Source organism: Puma concolor, chromosome A2, assembly GCF_028749965.1.
Source record: "Puma concolor isolate L17-30 chromosome A2, mPumCon1.1.hap2, whole genome shotgun sequence".
NCBI lineage: Eukaryota > Metazoa > Chordata > Mammalia > Carnivora > Felidae > Puma > Puma concolor.
Window position 1 is genome coordinate 124375586 of NC_141668.1, and position 16095 is coordinate 124391680.

A 16095-nucleotide genomic window follows, 5' to 3' on the forward strand; every position below is an offset into this window, starting at 1 on the left:
GAACGCGGGACATTGGGTCAGGCTGCCACGAGTACCTGTGAACCACATCACCATGAATACAAACAGCCCCAGGTTAAACCCTTAGGGGAGAACCAAGTTGAAGCGCACATTCTGCTGGGAATTCTGGCAGTGAAGGCAAACCGTGCCTGACGCGGGGACCCAGGGACAGGTCATACCTGATGAGCTAATATGTAGATGTTGTGCCCCACGTTCCTGGGGGAGGCAGCTCCATCCTCACCATTTTCTCCATCCTCAAATTCCACTTCGCCTTGCATGTAGGCTTTCTTGATCACTTCCACCTGTAAGAGTGGTCAAACAAAGGAAGCCCCTGTTTCAAGGAAGACCCACACAGGACTGCCATCTTAGAGTCTGCCCTCTTGGGGCAGACAGTGCTCATCAGGCTCAGCATTTGCTTCCTATCAGGTTTGGACACAGCCTCAGAATCCTTCTCAACACGGTCACGGGCAGTCTCTACCAATCAACTTCCGCGGACATAAGAAATTAAACCCCGGTGCTATAACTAGACCAAGAGGTATTATGTCTCCTTAGAAGGAGACAATGGTTATAGAAGTTCCCTGAAACAATAAAATATGACACAAATGTAGACAAGAAGCCAGACTTTTCCTATCTCCACATTCCCTCCTACCATCTTTCTCCAACCTCCGACCTTTGCCATTTCAAGGGACAACTAGTAGGAAATCCACTAACCTTTAGCAAGAGCTAGCCAAACTGTCATCTCCAATTCCACATTTTCCCATCTACGTTTCTCTGTCCCTATTCCATGTAAAAATAACACCATCAACAAATAACATCTACTCAGGCCTTTCTCCGTGCCAAGCACACTGTGTTTAGTATTTCAACATTCTTTTGGGGAATTTAATACTCATCCTCATTTTATGAAATATCAACAATTCCCAGTTATTATGGATGAGGAAACAGACTCAGGGCAGTAAAGAGGCACTCCTGAAATCATATGGCTAATGAGCTGAGACTTGATCTCAAATGTGCTACCAGAGGACCCATGCATGTCACTGGTTTCACGCTCAGAGCACATTCCCTAGTACATTTTTGTACTTGTCTACTGCTCCCACCTACCTCAGTGCCCCACCCAGTGCCCAGGGGCTGGGTCTCCTCGTTTCTCAATCCCTCCCCGGTGCCCAGAAAAACGCCATGGACAAAGTAGGGCCTGGCCAATGTTTATCAAATGAACAAATCATTCAAGATTTAATCAAAGAATAAGAACAAAATGCCTTCAACCCCTAAGTTGAACTGAAAATTAATCATTTTCTTTAATGATTCAGAAGGCATTTCAGCTTCCTGCATTGCCACAATGCTATTACCCCGAATTATTTCTCATTATCCAAGACCAAGCATGCAGAGGGCTGTACATTTCTGTACTGATACCAGGTCAGGCCCTGAAAAATAAATTTGGAGAAAAGATCCTTGAGATTCCCGCTCTCTGAGCTCGATTTCCTGTTAGTTCTAATACCAAATTGAATAGACAACATGTTGCATGGAACGAGTGCCAGAATTCACACAGATGCATGCACATATGTGCAGAAGTGTCCTGGACATTAGTTTCCCTTCTATGTGAATTCTTAGAACCCAGTTGTTCCAGCAAGCCCTTGACTTCCTGTGAGCTGTGAATGATGTTCCCCAACCACAAGGGGGCATCCCAGGAGTCTGTGGCATGCGTGACCCTGGGGGCTGACATTAATCCCATCAAGGCAGGGGGGTGTTGTTGGTCTATGAGAGTTGGAATGGGGTCTCTGCGAAGTTATTCTGTCCTACTCACGAGGGACACCTGGAGCTCCCCCCAAGCCTGTTACATAAGTTGTTATGTAAACTCGGGGAGGACATCCATCTCAGGCTGAGAACTCACTCCTGACCTCAGAGATCAAAGAGCTGGGCTCACTGTTAACTTTATTTCAAGGAATACATGAAGGGACTTTAGCCTGGCCCCCAGCGCACACAGGTCACCAGGCGAGAGAAAAGTTTTAGTGCCCTCATTTAGTTCTGTCGGTTACAGTTTATTTGTGTGGGAAGAAGTCCAAATAGAGTTCTCTCCTCAGCCCGTCTCATGGTCTCTGAGAGCTGCCTGTCTCACAGGTTGTAGTGCTAACCCCTGCCCTGGAAGTCACAGCCCATCGTGAATATCACCCTGCAAAAATAAGCAAGATTGGTTTTTCCTACATATATTAAAAAAAAAAAAAAAAAAAAAAAAAAAGCCCTCAGAACATCAGCTCCCAACAAACATTCTTCTGTTGCCCAAACTATTGGCAGCCAGAAGAGACGGGGATTCTCTAGCTCTGGACACAGACAAGGTACAGAGAGCAGCAGTGAAGAACGAAGGAGGGGGAAGGAGCTACAAGTCACGGAGGGCACTGGGCACTGGGCTAAGGGCCTGATGCGAACTGTCTCATCTTCGACAGCCCTCAGGCCTGCATGACATCATCATCTTCCTTTAAGGGATGAGGAAACTGTGGTGCAGAGCGGTCAGGAGCCTGCCCAAGGTGAGCCACCAGAAAGGGAAAGCCAGGCCCCCAGATTGCTCGCTGCACCATCTTGCAGGAGGGACAACAGGCAAGGGTGGCTGCCACTGGCAGCTATGCAGCAGGGAGAGGGCAGATGCCACTTATTCAAAGTAGTACTTCACTTTTCCAGCCGAGTCGTAGACCTGAATCCAATGTTGTCTTTATACTTGTGATCTGTGGCATCTTTAAGAAAGCTCAAGGAAGCAGGTTCCTTTTCTGCCACAGATGCTGTTCTGACTCTCTGCATGGAGTCATGGCTGGGAGACCAGCCATCCAACTCACCAGTTCTTTTGGCCTCATGTTGTAAAGTATCCGCTCTGCATTCTCGCTGTCGTGCCTGCTCTCCATGATGGCCAGCAGCAACTTGGAAGCATTGTTCTAATTGGACAAAGAAAGGGAGGAGGAAATGGAGAGGAGCAGCATGGGGGTACTGGCCTGAACGTGTGTGCCCCATCGGTGCAAACCCTGCATCCTGGCTAAACGGACGTTTTATCCCATGGAAGACCTGTGGGTCTAGGACAGCAAAAACCACCTGTATGCAACAGAGAACGTGCTACTACAGACCCCAAAACCATGTCCGTGGACTCTGATTTGGGTCAAAGAGGAACATAGTTGTTTGGGCATACTTTCTCCCTAATGCTACCTTATATAAGTCTTGGTGGAAATTGGAAATTGTTTTAAATGTTGATTTATTTTTGACAGGGGGGGTGAGAGAGAGTGAGAGAGAGAGAGAGAGAGAGAGAGAAGGCGCGCGCGCGTGCGCGCAAATGGGGGGAGGGGCAGAGAGAGGGGAGGGGAAAGAGGAATAGAAGCGGGCTCTATGCTGACAGCAGTAAGTCTGATGTGGGGCTCAAACTCATGACTCAAGCCGAAGTCAGATGCTCAACTGACTGAGCCACCCGGGTGCCCCAAAATTGGAAATTTAAGGGTCTTGTGGGTGTGTGTTGGCACTCTCATGGTGATTGTGGTTGGAAAGAATCTGCTATATAGACCCACGATGCCTTCAGGGCAGGTGTGGTTATAAACCTTGTTATTCAGCCTTGCAGGGCAGAGGAGGCAGGCAATTAAGGTAATTCCTCCCTTTTTAAAAATAATGCTATCAGTTCTCATAACCCCCAATATTATAACTGGAGCACAGCCGACAGCAATTAACAAAAGTGACCCAAAGGAACCGTATATATGCCAAATCCTACTTTCCCATTAGATCAGAGTTTTCACATGCCCACATCCTGCACTTCTTGGCTTGACCTCATTTTAGGGACTGAGCCTAGGATAACCTGTATGGTTCTTTGTGTACAGGATTGTAAAGTTCTTGGTATGCTGTGTTAAGAGAGGGCAGTATTTTTTTCCTCCCCAAGTACAGGTCACAGCAATTCAATCAGGATGCTGTGCTACCAACTGATGGCTTTTCAGAGCACACACATTTCTATCATAATCCACAGATTACGAGATTAGTTGGAAAAGTCACTGAAACGCTGATCAGTAGCATATGAAATTCTGGTCATTTCAGGCTCTCATTATATACATTCTGATAAATGGGAGCCCGGCACATGAGCTTGAATAATGTTCAAGTCAATTCTACAACACAATTTGTCAAAGGAAGTAAAAATAGCTCACATACAAAAAATCCATTTAAATCATACACCCAAATCAATGATCCGTTTGGACTCTCAGCTCTAAACAATGAAGGAAAAATAAAAATAACTGTGCAATTCCTGTGGACTTCTGTGTTAACATCTTCCCTAATGACCTCTCTTTCCTATGACACTGTTTATGCAATCAATACAGATCAGCTTTAGAGCTAAACCCTGCAGTTCTAGGCTCTTCTGTGGTGATGACAAAAAGTTCCCTGTTGCATATGGGCGTAAGATAGAGGACGGATCTCAACATGACCCAACATGGGAACAGTTAAAAAGGAAACGTGCTCAGTGAGGCCAACACATTTTGAAATACACTTTAGACACCAAGACAGGTTGCAAGTTTAATCTTTGGACTCTTAAAGAATCTTTGGAAGCTCTGGGTACAAATGAGGGTTTTATTTTGTTTTTTGAGGAGTATGCTTAAGAAAGCAACATCAGAAGTAGTATCCTGTCTTTATTTTTTTAATTAAAAAATCTTTAATGTTTTATTTTTGAGAGACAGAGAGAGACAGAGCATGAGTGGGGAAAGGAAAATGAGAGAGAGAGGGAGACACAAAATCTGAAGTAGGCTCCAGGCTCTGAGCTGTTAGCACAGAGCCTGACACAGGGCTCGAATCCACGAGCCGTGAGATCATGGCCTGAGCCAAAGTCAGACACTTAACCAACTAAGCCATGCAGGTGCCCCAGGAGTATCCTGTCTTAAGACTCTTATTTGGAGGGCCAGACTGAAGTTCTGCATTTCAGTCAGAACTTATAACATGGACCATTCACTTATCTAAGAGAACTGTATTTAGTTTCATAACACTGACCATATCACGTGCTGAGGCAAAACACAAAGTAACTATTTTCACATGCTCCTGTCTTTTGCTTTCAATTCCTACTTGCCTTCAGTTCCAATACAAGGTCCATCCTCTTCTTTCCCAAAGGATTGATGTCATTAAGGATCAGGGCTGTGATGATGTCAATGCCATTGGATTCATGGGTGGCTATGCAGTTCTGAGAAAACACGCACACACACAAACACACACATACACAGATCTTTACACAAATGCTGGTCATAAATCAGATGTCAAAAGCCAACAGGCTCAACTGCTATTTCAACACAATGCGTGCCACTCCTAGTAATGTCTCTAGGGGAGAGCTGCAAATTTTCCGTGAGAAAGTGGTAAAAATAAAAGACAGATGAAAATCGCTAGTTTCAGAATTAACAGTAAACAGCAGGAAAGTCCCCATGCACTGTAACTGATAAATTAGTCGTGTCTAATCCAAATAGTGCAATACAGTTGGCTTTTGTTCTTAAGGGAAAATACAGTGTGTGACTGATTCTGAGTTCTGAGCCCTGTTTTCCCCTTTAAAGGTGTGTTCCATTCTCTCTACATCACTCGGCTTTCGTATTGCATACTTTTGCTTAAGACTTAAGCCTGGAAAGCAAGTTTCCTGTTTAATTCACACAATACCAAGATTAATCATCTTCCTCCAGGTAAGGTCCCCATTTGCAACAGAATCCACTCTAGTATGTTCCTTTTGACAGACCCATGCTTGGCAGAAAAGCAAACCTGAGGTTATAAGGAAATTCACTTAGATGTTAGATAAAGCCTTTTCCTCCAAGCCTGCTGTAATTTTTTTTTTGTTCCTTTTCATTTTAACTTTGACTATACCATCTGTCTCACCAGTGAACCAGGCAAGGAAAGTGGATCCAACAACAAGTGAGCCTGGTACTTATAGCCAACTATGACCAGGTGTGTTTGAAAAACAAAAGGTTGTCCCTTTTGTAAAGCATTTTTCTCCCCTGAGTGAAGGTCCTGGCCTTGTTCCCCATGTAACATAGCGTATCACACCTTCCCTGTCTACTGGATTTAGGACTGGCAATTTCTGGGTCCATCTATCCCCCAGGACAGAGCTCGGTTGAGTTAAAAATCATAATCATCCTAGTATCAATGCAAAAACTCACAAAGTTTGCAATATGTCATGGATAAAAGCAACAGTTTTACTCTAGGAACCATTGGGTTCCCCTCCAAAAATCTACTTCTTGAGAGGCCAAAATCAAGACTAATGGGTCATTCATTCTTTTCTCTGAATGTGGTGTTTAAATTTCAACCAAACATTTTCTCATACTGTTTTCAAGCTGTCTTGTGTGTAGTAAGGTTTCTCTCTCTAGGTAGGTTTCAATCTTTTTCCATTAAGTAGCTTTCCTAGTGTTCAAAATAGAGCCCAGTTCTTGTGTGTCTTAATTTAACACTAACTTTATTATTTATCTCTAGTCAAGTTAGTTAAGTTTGGACATTCAAGCCAAGCCAAGCCAAGCCAAGCATGGAGACCAAGGATAAGTCCTCCAATGCCTGTGGTTAGGTCAAATCTTGAAGCATAATAAAGCACCAAAGCTCCTTCTTGACTGCTGGAAAAAAGATCTCTAGTTGTTGTGACCTCCTAGTCCAATAGGCAAATGCTGTGTGACTTCTGAACTAGTTCCTGTCAATAACATTTCCAAAATGATGAACTTTGTTTTTTCCCCACCCCCAAATAAAAATGGAGGTACCTGGTTCTCATGGCACGGTCCTTGACAGTATTCAGTCAGACTTTCCAGGGTTTGGTTGATAAGGGCTACGTTCTTTTCGTTTATATAGAGCCCGAGAAGACCAAGACCTCCAGTAGTGCTTCCGCAAATACAGTCCAGGAACTGTAGCGTCTCACACACCAAATTGTAGTTGGTCTTGTTATTTTGACAACGAAGGAAGTTCTACAATTGGGCAGTCCCCAGCATCGGGGCAGCAAAATAGGAGAGAAGAGGGAAAAGGTCATACATAGTGACATTTTGCTAGTATCTAATTGGTTGATGTCCAGAATTGATCAGCAGTTATGAAGAGAGATGCAGCACCAGAGAAAAGAGCCCCCAAGATGGTCAACTGTGGACTTGATCTATGGCAATGGCCACCAAACACAGGAGCTTGTTCTCCAAGGTGCTTTTCTATGTGATGCTGGGGGAGGAAGGGTCCTCTTCGACAGCCCACTTCAGATGCCTAAAGCCTTTCAGAGTTCTCCTTTCTCTCTTTCCCACTCCAGGCAATGCTCCTCCCAGCAAGTATTAGGTTCAGAGGCATTTGACATTTCAAGAGGCAATGGTTATGTTTAAAAGATGATGGTGTAGTCTGGATGCTGAATGCCTACAGCCTAGTACTGGGGATGGCTCATCACAAAATAAGGTGTCATAAGCTGACCTGAGCCCACTGCCATGGCAGGAACCTATGTTGTCTTTTTTTGGCTATTTCCATTAATTCTTTTTTAAAAAATTTTTTTTTCAACGTTTTTTATTTATTTTTGGGACAGAGAGAGACAGAGCACGAACGGGGGAGGGGCAGAGAGAGAGGGAGACACAGAATCGGAAACAGGCTCCAGGCTCCGAGCCATCAGCCCAGAGCCTGACGCGGGGCTCGAACTCACGGACCGCGAGATTGTGACCTGGCTGAAGTCGGACGCTTAACCGACTGCGCCACCCAGGCGCCCCAATTTCCATTAATTCTTAAAGGAAGGGGCAGGAATGAGTAAATGTTTGTGAGCTTGTGCCCAAATATATGTTCTCCAGATAAACAGATCATGTTAACAAGAGATGTAAGAGCAGGTACTTCCTCCATAAAATCAAGTAAACCACATTCAACCACCTCACAAAGCAGAGTCTATTTTGATGAAGAGGAGATTTTTGTCAGTGACTCTTCTTAAAAAGAAGCAAAAATTAACTGCAAATATTCTTTTAAGCAAAATTATAAAAGTTACATTTACCATAGATGACTGGTACTATATAAAAAGATACAAACAAAAGATAAAATAAAAGTCAAAGATACCTTTGATGTGGTAATTCCACTTCTATAAAATAATGACTTCTATTCACAAAGTATGTATTGGAAGTTCACTATAGCACTGTTTATAATAGTCAAGAACTGGAAACCTAAACGCCCATCAAATGGGGAGTAAATAAATTATAGCATATCAACATCATTTACTATTACAATTTAGAAACACCAAGCGAGGTCAATATCTGCCAAAATGGAAAGATCTCTAGGACATACTGTTAAAAGTTAAAAAAAACTAGAAGGTAAATAGCAAATTAATATGTATACACTGCTCCCATCCAAAAATATAGAAGAATGACTGGAAAGATACAACCAACCAGTTGGTTTGTTGTCCAAACCAACAATAGTTCTGAGTAGAGAGGTAGGGATGGGGAGAGGGACAATTCTTTTTAACTAAATACTTACTTATATCTAAACTTTTATAGAAAGACCCTATTCAAGTATTCCTTGTAAAATTAAAATATAAATATACAGATTAAAAGCTGGTAACAAAGTTTAATGCTTGACCCATCAAACTAACCATTTCCCCCTAGCTCCCACATAACTTTAGTCCTTTATGCTCGTCTGTCTAATTAGTCTAAAAATTGAACAATCTTCCAGGTCTGGAAGGGCGGTGGAGCAAAGGACAGATGATTTGGAACCAGGTGGGCTTTCATAAGGGGATTGTTTTTCTACGGGCCATGGAAAGCCACAGTAGGGTCCCACAGCCATTCCTCGATCCAGCTACTCAGGGAAGGTGCTACTTGTTAGAGGGCCTAGCTGAGCCCCTTATCATGCAGAGAGGAATACAGATGTATTCAGGAAGAGAACAGGAAACAGCCTGGCTGTCCAAGGCTGAAATTCATAGCATGGCTCTCCAGGCCATCTGCCTCTTAAACTCGTGTTTAAGAGTATTCCTCATTCTCTTTCCTCTGGGGCTTTAGCCACGCTATTCTCTCTGCCTGCCACCCTGATGACTCCTCTTCCTTCAGGATGGGGTCTCAAGTCACTTGTTTCAGGCAGCCTGTCTGAGTCTCCATCCTGACTCCAACAAGATCAGAAATGGCACACACCTCTCTTGGCCCTCCTTACACTTTGTGATGTGCTTATAGAGATGTCTGTCAGCTCTGCCCAGGACCATGCTGACAGCACGGGGTGCCTGGCAGCAGGCACAGGGACCAGAACATGCCAGGTGCTTCATCAACACTGGCTAAAATAATCTGAATTAAATTGAAGGGATGGAGGAAAGGAGACCTAGGAAGTCTTCAAGGCTGTTATGTTTCAACTCCCCATGAAGACAGCTGGCTGCCCTTTCTTGAAAGCCTCTTCCATAGCTCATGGTTTTTGCAGGGTGTTGAGCCACAATGTCTCCTTCCCTAGTTCTGATCCATTTCCTTTTGTCCTCTACAAAAATAGATGGGTGTCACTCACTAGGAGGCTCACAGGGACTGTTTCCATGTTCAGGGAATAGATCTCACCCTTAGTGCACAGTACCCTGCCTTGTTTAGGCTGGAGAAGACCTGTTCTTTCTGTGGTCTTCCTTGGAGGGCAAGGGGCCAAGTCGATATGTGTGAATTAAGAAATGAAAGACTTCAAGTCTGTTCTCACACAGCTGTCAGTGGCCAGAGACCTGCATTCCGTAACCCAGGTGAAAACCAAAGCCAACCTTTCAGGGGAAGGTTCAAAAGCACAGGCAAAATGGCTCAAGAATAGTCCTTCCCACCAAGTTTCTTACTAATGTGAATGAAGCTTGCTTAAGGCAGTCACTGCCTGTTTGGCAAAGCCAAACACAGTGGCCTTATCTCTACTGAGCATTTACCAACAGGAAAGTTAAGGTTATAAATATGACAAGCAATGCTGGGCAAATTCAAAAGGCTGGATTCCTTCTCCTCAGGGTTTATCTCCACTTGTTTATACCAGGGAGGCTATCATTCTGTCCTCATGAGAATGTCTTCTCCTCCCTTTGGTACACAAGAAAACCGTGACCCAGAGATCCACCATCTGGTCTGGAACACAGCCAACAGGGTGGTGTTCAGAGTAGCTGAATCCCGCTCAAAACCGTAATTTTGAGGACAAGATTTCTACAAATGTAATTTTATCAACATCTCTAGATGATTCTAACCTTCATCCTTGTGAACCACTGGTTTAAGATCATTGGTTTTCCAACTGGGCCCTATAGGATTCTGGGGGAAACCCAGAATGCCCTGCCTCTCAGGGCTCTGGTAGGTAAGGGAGAAAAGGAAAGTTCTTGTCATCTGTAGTTTCTACTCTGAACAGAGAAGTTTGGCTTTCATCTGCTTTACTTACTACATTTCTGCATAAGATCTTAAACAGAGGATTCTGTGGCCAAAACCAAAAAGTGTAACACCACTGACTTGGATAATCTTTATGATACTTTCAAAGATTAAGCTGCTAAGACTTTTTTTTTTTAAGTTGCTAAGACTAAAAAAAAGAAAAAAATACACACACACACACACACACACACACACACACACACACACACACACTAAAATATACTATATACTCCCCTTTCACTCAATACTACTGTTTTCCATAGAGCAATGTGTTGGAGAATCAAGTGTATGAACAGACTCATTAACATGTCCTTCTGCCCATGGGGTTCTTAGGGCCTTAGGTCAAAGCAGTTTTGTGACGAGCTAAGGTGAAAAATAGAAACTGTGATGACTTCCAGTTGAACTCCAGCAATGAAAGCCTTACTCTGCTTCCACAGCGGGATGTGCATGTGCTGGTGAAGACGTGAAATCAAGAGGTGGGCAGGGGGCCGTGAGAACAGGTGTGCGAAACCAGAACCATCAGGACGGCCTCTCCAACATCTGTGGAGGGATTTTACTCAAGGTAGTCTTGTGTTAGTTCAGGACTCAGCAGATATGAGCTCCTCTGAGAAGCCTTCCTAGACCCAGCAAAGGGGGCTGGTTTGCCTACTCTGAACCCACAAAACCCCTAAGATGACACCACGACAGCACTCAGCATGCTGCACAGCAATCTTGGGTTTCCCCGGGTGGCTCCTGCCCTAGACTCTCAGGTCTGTGAGGGAAAGGGTGAGGTCTCTATTGCCACCAACGCCAGGCACAGAGCAGGTATTCACCGAGATGATGAAATAAACATACATGCACAGGCACAGTCTCAACCCACTTCCCTCCGTAGCCCGAGGTTGGTGGAGACCAGTGACAGCAGTACAGGGGAACAGTACAGGGCTCTGACCACTCAGCTCAGCCTAGAAATAGCCCCAGCAGCAGGGAGGTCCCCCCATCCACAAAGATGCCACAAATGACTTTGCTTTCCTGCTGGTAGGACAGCCTGGCTTTCCCTGGTGTCATTCACACTCCCGTGGCCAGTCTCCCTTGTGACTAATGGTGTACGTATGGAAGGTGGAAAGGACAGAGCTGGCCTGCAGACACAAGAACACCAGCCAATGAGACAATAACCAATCCCTGCATCTTTGAGTCATGAGTACTTTGTTCAACCTGACTGAGCTACACAGTTCCCAGGCCAGTGGATCTAGGGCCAACACGGTCCAAGTCCAAAGTAGGAATATTTGAGCAACAGGCAAGGAAAAAAATAACAGCCAGGATCCCACACTCAGACACAGAGAAGGATCAAGCGGGGAAGGTCAATGGAGGAAGTGAATGAACAGCAAAATGGAAGACAATGGGGGTTAGGGAAAACTCTTTCAGTTTTAAATATGGGCCAAATCTGGCCAATTGATGATGACCTTGGATACACCTCCCTTTTCAAAGCTCAGGCTCTTCAGACCAACGTGATTAAAAATAAAAACCAGTGTAGAAGTAATTAATACTGCAGACTTCACCCAGTTACATTTCATTATTCTGTCCTACCATGTAACAATGTAATTTCTTACTCAACTTCTCCAGGCAGAGACTCTGTGGCAAGTTTTAAGTATGAGGGATTTATGGCCCTGACCCTGAATGGTCTGGCTACAAGTGACATATGAAAGGCCATCAAATCATCTGATAAAGTCAGCAATACAAATATTTTAAGACAGCACCTTTAACTTGCCACGTGTGGACTAGAATTTTCTTTTCATACCATCATTATTCAAAGAACTAAAGTATCACTGCCAACTTGTTTATTTTAGGAGAAAATATTCTATCTTAGCAGAGTTGTTCAGACACACTTTTCTTGTTAATCCTCAATCCCTTTTAGGCACAGAAGGGTGTTTTTCCCAAAAGCCAACAGCAAAACCAGGCAATGGCCAAGGACCTGGTACTCTAGCATGCTTCTCCTAAGCAGTGAGGGGCTCCACAGATCTATTCCCATTCAGTAAAAAGAAACTTATCTCTGGAATCCACCCTTAGCCGTTCCATATAGGCTTCGCTGGTGGGCAAACTTTGCAAAGGAGAAAATATGCTATCTTAACATAGTTCTTGAACACATGAGCATTACCATCTCCCAGATGGTCTGGGTTCAAGTCCCAGCTCTGCACTCCCTAACTAGGTCCCCTGAACCTCAGTTCCCTCATCTGTAAAACAAGTACAAGGGGATCAGCAACACTTAGTATCCAACATACCCTAAGTGCCTGATAAACATTGGCCATTGTTTTCTTTCCAACAATAATAAAAAAGTGAACAGAAGATTTCTGGAATAATCAGTTCAACACATATATTTGAGCATCGATTTGTGTAAACCCTGGTAGGCCACTTCATTCAACCAACCATTGCTTAAATTAATTGAAACTTTCTATGTGTCAGATTTTCTAAGTCTCCTATGTTTAATCATCCATCCATCCATCCATCCATCCATCCATCCAAGTTTTACCTGTGCCAAACAGGGGCATGCTACCACATGCACGCACACAGAGGTACATACCCACATTTAAATATGTACGAAGTAGGCACCTGTACTGGTGAACAAGAGATTTGGTTCCTGTCCCTGAGGAGATGGTGTGGAAGACAGAGAGACAAACACCTCAGTTGCCCATATGTCAGAACCATTCTGGGTCCTCAACTCAAGGATGCTGGTGGCGGGGAGAGGAGCTGAGACGTCTGAGGCTGCCGGCAGCTCTGAGGAGCTGCAACTCCCAGGGCCCAGCCTCACCTGCAGGTCTCGGTTGTGGTTTTCACACAGGAGCTGCAGGAACCGGAGAATGGGCTGCATGATGGTGATGACTGCACTCATCTCCAGGTCATCCTTGGTCTTGTCCGCCGTAGCCTGGGCACCTTCCCCAGACGGGTAGTGATCGTCAGGGTCAGCCTCCCTCCTGAAGGTGGTGAAGGCTTTCCTCGTGGCAGCAGAGGCCTCCAGGAGCTGATCTCGGACCTCTTCTGTTATTTGTGTTGAGGGCTCTTTGGCTGGAATGCAAACGTGAGATGATCAATGCTGCTCACGCCTCAGGAGTACTATTCACTGCATGAAAGAAGAGGTTCAAATATCTAAGTTCTGGTATTCATATAAATCTTCAAGGCTGGCAAAATACTCTATGAAGTCACTTCTCTTAGTCCTTAGGATTAAAACTGAGTCAAGCCATGCCAACTTGCTCACGGCTCTGACACTTCATCTATGCTTGCTCTGTGTTTTAGAGGAAAAGCCTTAGCATCAGCTTTGTCAACCTCACAAACCTATATGGCTCTGGGCCTCAGTGTCCTCATCCGTAAAACAGGGAGAACATCAGTAAGTTCTACCCGGAGAAGCTTCTGAGAGAGTCAACATATCAATGATTCCAACTGTAATTACTGCTATTGTAATGACAACTGACTGAGCCCTTTATTAAGTGTGGAGACACTGTGGTTAAGCACCTGATGTATATTATCTCATCTAATCCTCAGAGTAACCTTGTGAGGTAAATAGGCATTAGCTTTAAGAAGGTGACACTCTGCACCCAGACTGCCTGGGTTTGAACGCTGGCTCTGCTGCCTACTTGCTACATAGCCTTAACAAGGACAAGTTAATCTCTGTGCCTCAGTTTCCTCATCAGTAAAATGGGGATAACAATCCTATCTATTTTACAGGGTTAACTTCAGTTATAAGTGAACTAAAGGATATAATAAAGGACTTTGAACAGTACCTGGTTCATAGGAAGCACTTAGCAAATATTAGCCTTTCTTCTTCTCTTAATTCCGATTCTAGACCAGTGGTTATAAACTGAGGCTGATTTTCCCCCATCCCCACCCAGGGGACAATTAGCAAAATCTGGAGACACTTTCAGTTGGCAGTGGGAGCAGGCTAATGGCATCTACTGGGTAGAGTACGCTGTTTAACATATGCTGTTAAACATCCTACAGTGCACAGGACAGCCCCCTCCAGCAACGAATTCTCCAAATGCCAAATGCACTGTGGCTCAGAAACCCAGTTCTAATAATAAAAAAAAAAAAAAAAAAAAAAGAGAGACTCAGAGTGGCTAAGTCACCTGCTCACGGCCATTTTACTCCAACCCTGGTGCATCTAACTAAGTATTATTTCTCTTTAAGTGACATCATGCATACAACTTTAGAAACTTTCAAATATTTTTTAACATAAAGGAGAATTAGCTGACAAAGGATAGACACCCAGTTTTAAAGTGTATATCTTCGGGGCCCCTGGGTGGCTCAGTCGGTTAAGCATCCGACTTCGGCTTGGGTCACGATCTCATGGTCCATGGGTTCGAGCCCCGTGTCGGGCTCTGTGCTGATGGCTCGGAGCCTGGAGCCTGCTTTGGATTCTGTGTCTCCCTCTCTCTCTCTGCTCCTCCCCCGTTCATGCTCTGTCTCAAAAATAAACATTAAAAAAAAATAAAGTGTGTATCTTCATTAACGTTTTGTAACATTAAATTAAAAATTACAGAGAAAATTACAAATGGATTTCCTGCCAATAAAACCCTGTCACCAAGAAGAAGGTATGTTAATTTTTTTTTTTCTTTTTATACAAGAAGAAACACCAAGGCACAGCAATTCAGCTCAGGTTACTCAGGAAGAATTAGATCATAACCAGAATGGTGTGCTTCTTTCTGAAAGCCTGAGACAGAATAAAGTTTGGAGTCTAGAAGTCCAGCTGGTGAGAGGGCCATGCGCAGGAGAGCGCTTACCTTTTTTCCGTGATGGGGCATCCCTGTCTATCTCATCATCTTTCTTTTTATTCCCCAAGTCACTGGTGTTCACAGTCACTGTTGCCTTGATTTCCTGCTGGGCCACCTTCATTCGGTCATAGAAGACCTTGAAGAATTTTTCCGACTTCTTATCTTCTGTTAACCGGCAGAAAAAGGAGTGCTGCCAAAGAAAACCCACGGATTTTCAACACTGTGACAGATCAGTGATTGAATCCCACTCAGGACACCAAAACCTCATGGAGACTGGAGCCAGCCAACAAAACCTCATAAATAGTTTATAGTTCAGACCAAAGTTAAACATGGTTCTATGCACTATCATTCTCTGGATTGTATGGCCTGAGGTTTTCTAAACAGGGACCTTAAAGCAACCTGCCATGGATGTCTTTGATGGAGCAGTCATATAGGCTTGGGAAGCATGCTAAGGGGTGTTGGGGAGATTCCAGTCTACTAAGAACAAGCCCCTGCAAAACAATGCCATTAACAAAGGAAACAATGTATTTTTTTGGTAATTACTGTAGGTCCAGTCATGTGTTTAAGGACTTCCAAGAGTCCCTCCACTCTGCACAGCCTTGTGAATATACACAGATGAGTAAGATGTGCTACCTTCCCCTATAGGGCTCCATACCAGGTTAACAAGTCCCTAAGTAAGACAAAAATGTGCACATAAGAAGGGTTCTAGGAGCTACACAGACAGTTACATCACAGAAGCTCAGAGCTGGCAAGGAGGACAGTGGACCAGAGCGATCTCAAAATCTTTGTAGAAAAGGTGATTTTCAAATCTTGTCTAGAAGGACAGGTAAAGAGTGGTTAGATGAAGAAGCTCAAAGTTAACAGGTAGCTTGCCTCTTCGATGCACATTTGTTTTTGGACCCACTGCAAGCAATCATATACACTGTTGATATAAAAACACAATATGGTGTCTCAACTTCATTTATGAGTGTTCGTTTTTCACCCCTTTGCAAACACCACGCTGTTGTGAATTATTTACATAAAAATACAATACGGTCATTTCCAGAGGAATAAAACAAAGCTCCAAA

The 16095-nt window shown here is 44.0% G+C and overlaps 1 protein-coding gene across 9 annotated transcripts in view; it reads right to left on the reverse strand.

Moving 5' to 3' along the window:
* Positions 1-16095, reverse strand: part of ITPR1 (inositol 1,4,5-trisphosphate receptor type 1) — a 328509-nt gene that overhangs the window by 59199 nt on the left and 253215 nt on the right. For all 9 annotated transcript variants that reach the window (XM_086697546.1, XM_086697550.1, XM_086697547.1 and 6 more), the window contains 6 exons: positions 15038-15218; positions 13075-13328; positions 6711-6911; positions 5060-5170; positions 2817-2912; positions 177-299 (listed from right to left, as the gene is read on the reverse strand). In XM_086697546.1, the coding sequence (XP_086553672.1) occupies positions 177-299; positions 2817-2912; positions 5060-5170; positions 6711-6911; positions 13075-13328; positions 15038-15218 (966 nt within the window). The remainder of the gene's footprint in view (positions 1-176; positions 300-2816; positions 2913-5059; positions 5171-6710; positions 6912-13074; positions 13329-15037; positions 15219-16095) is intronic.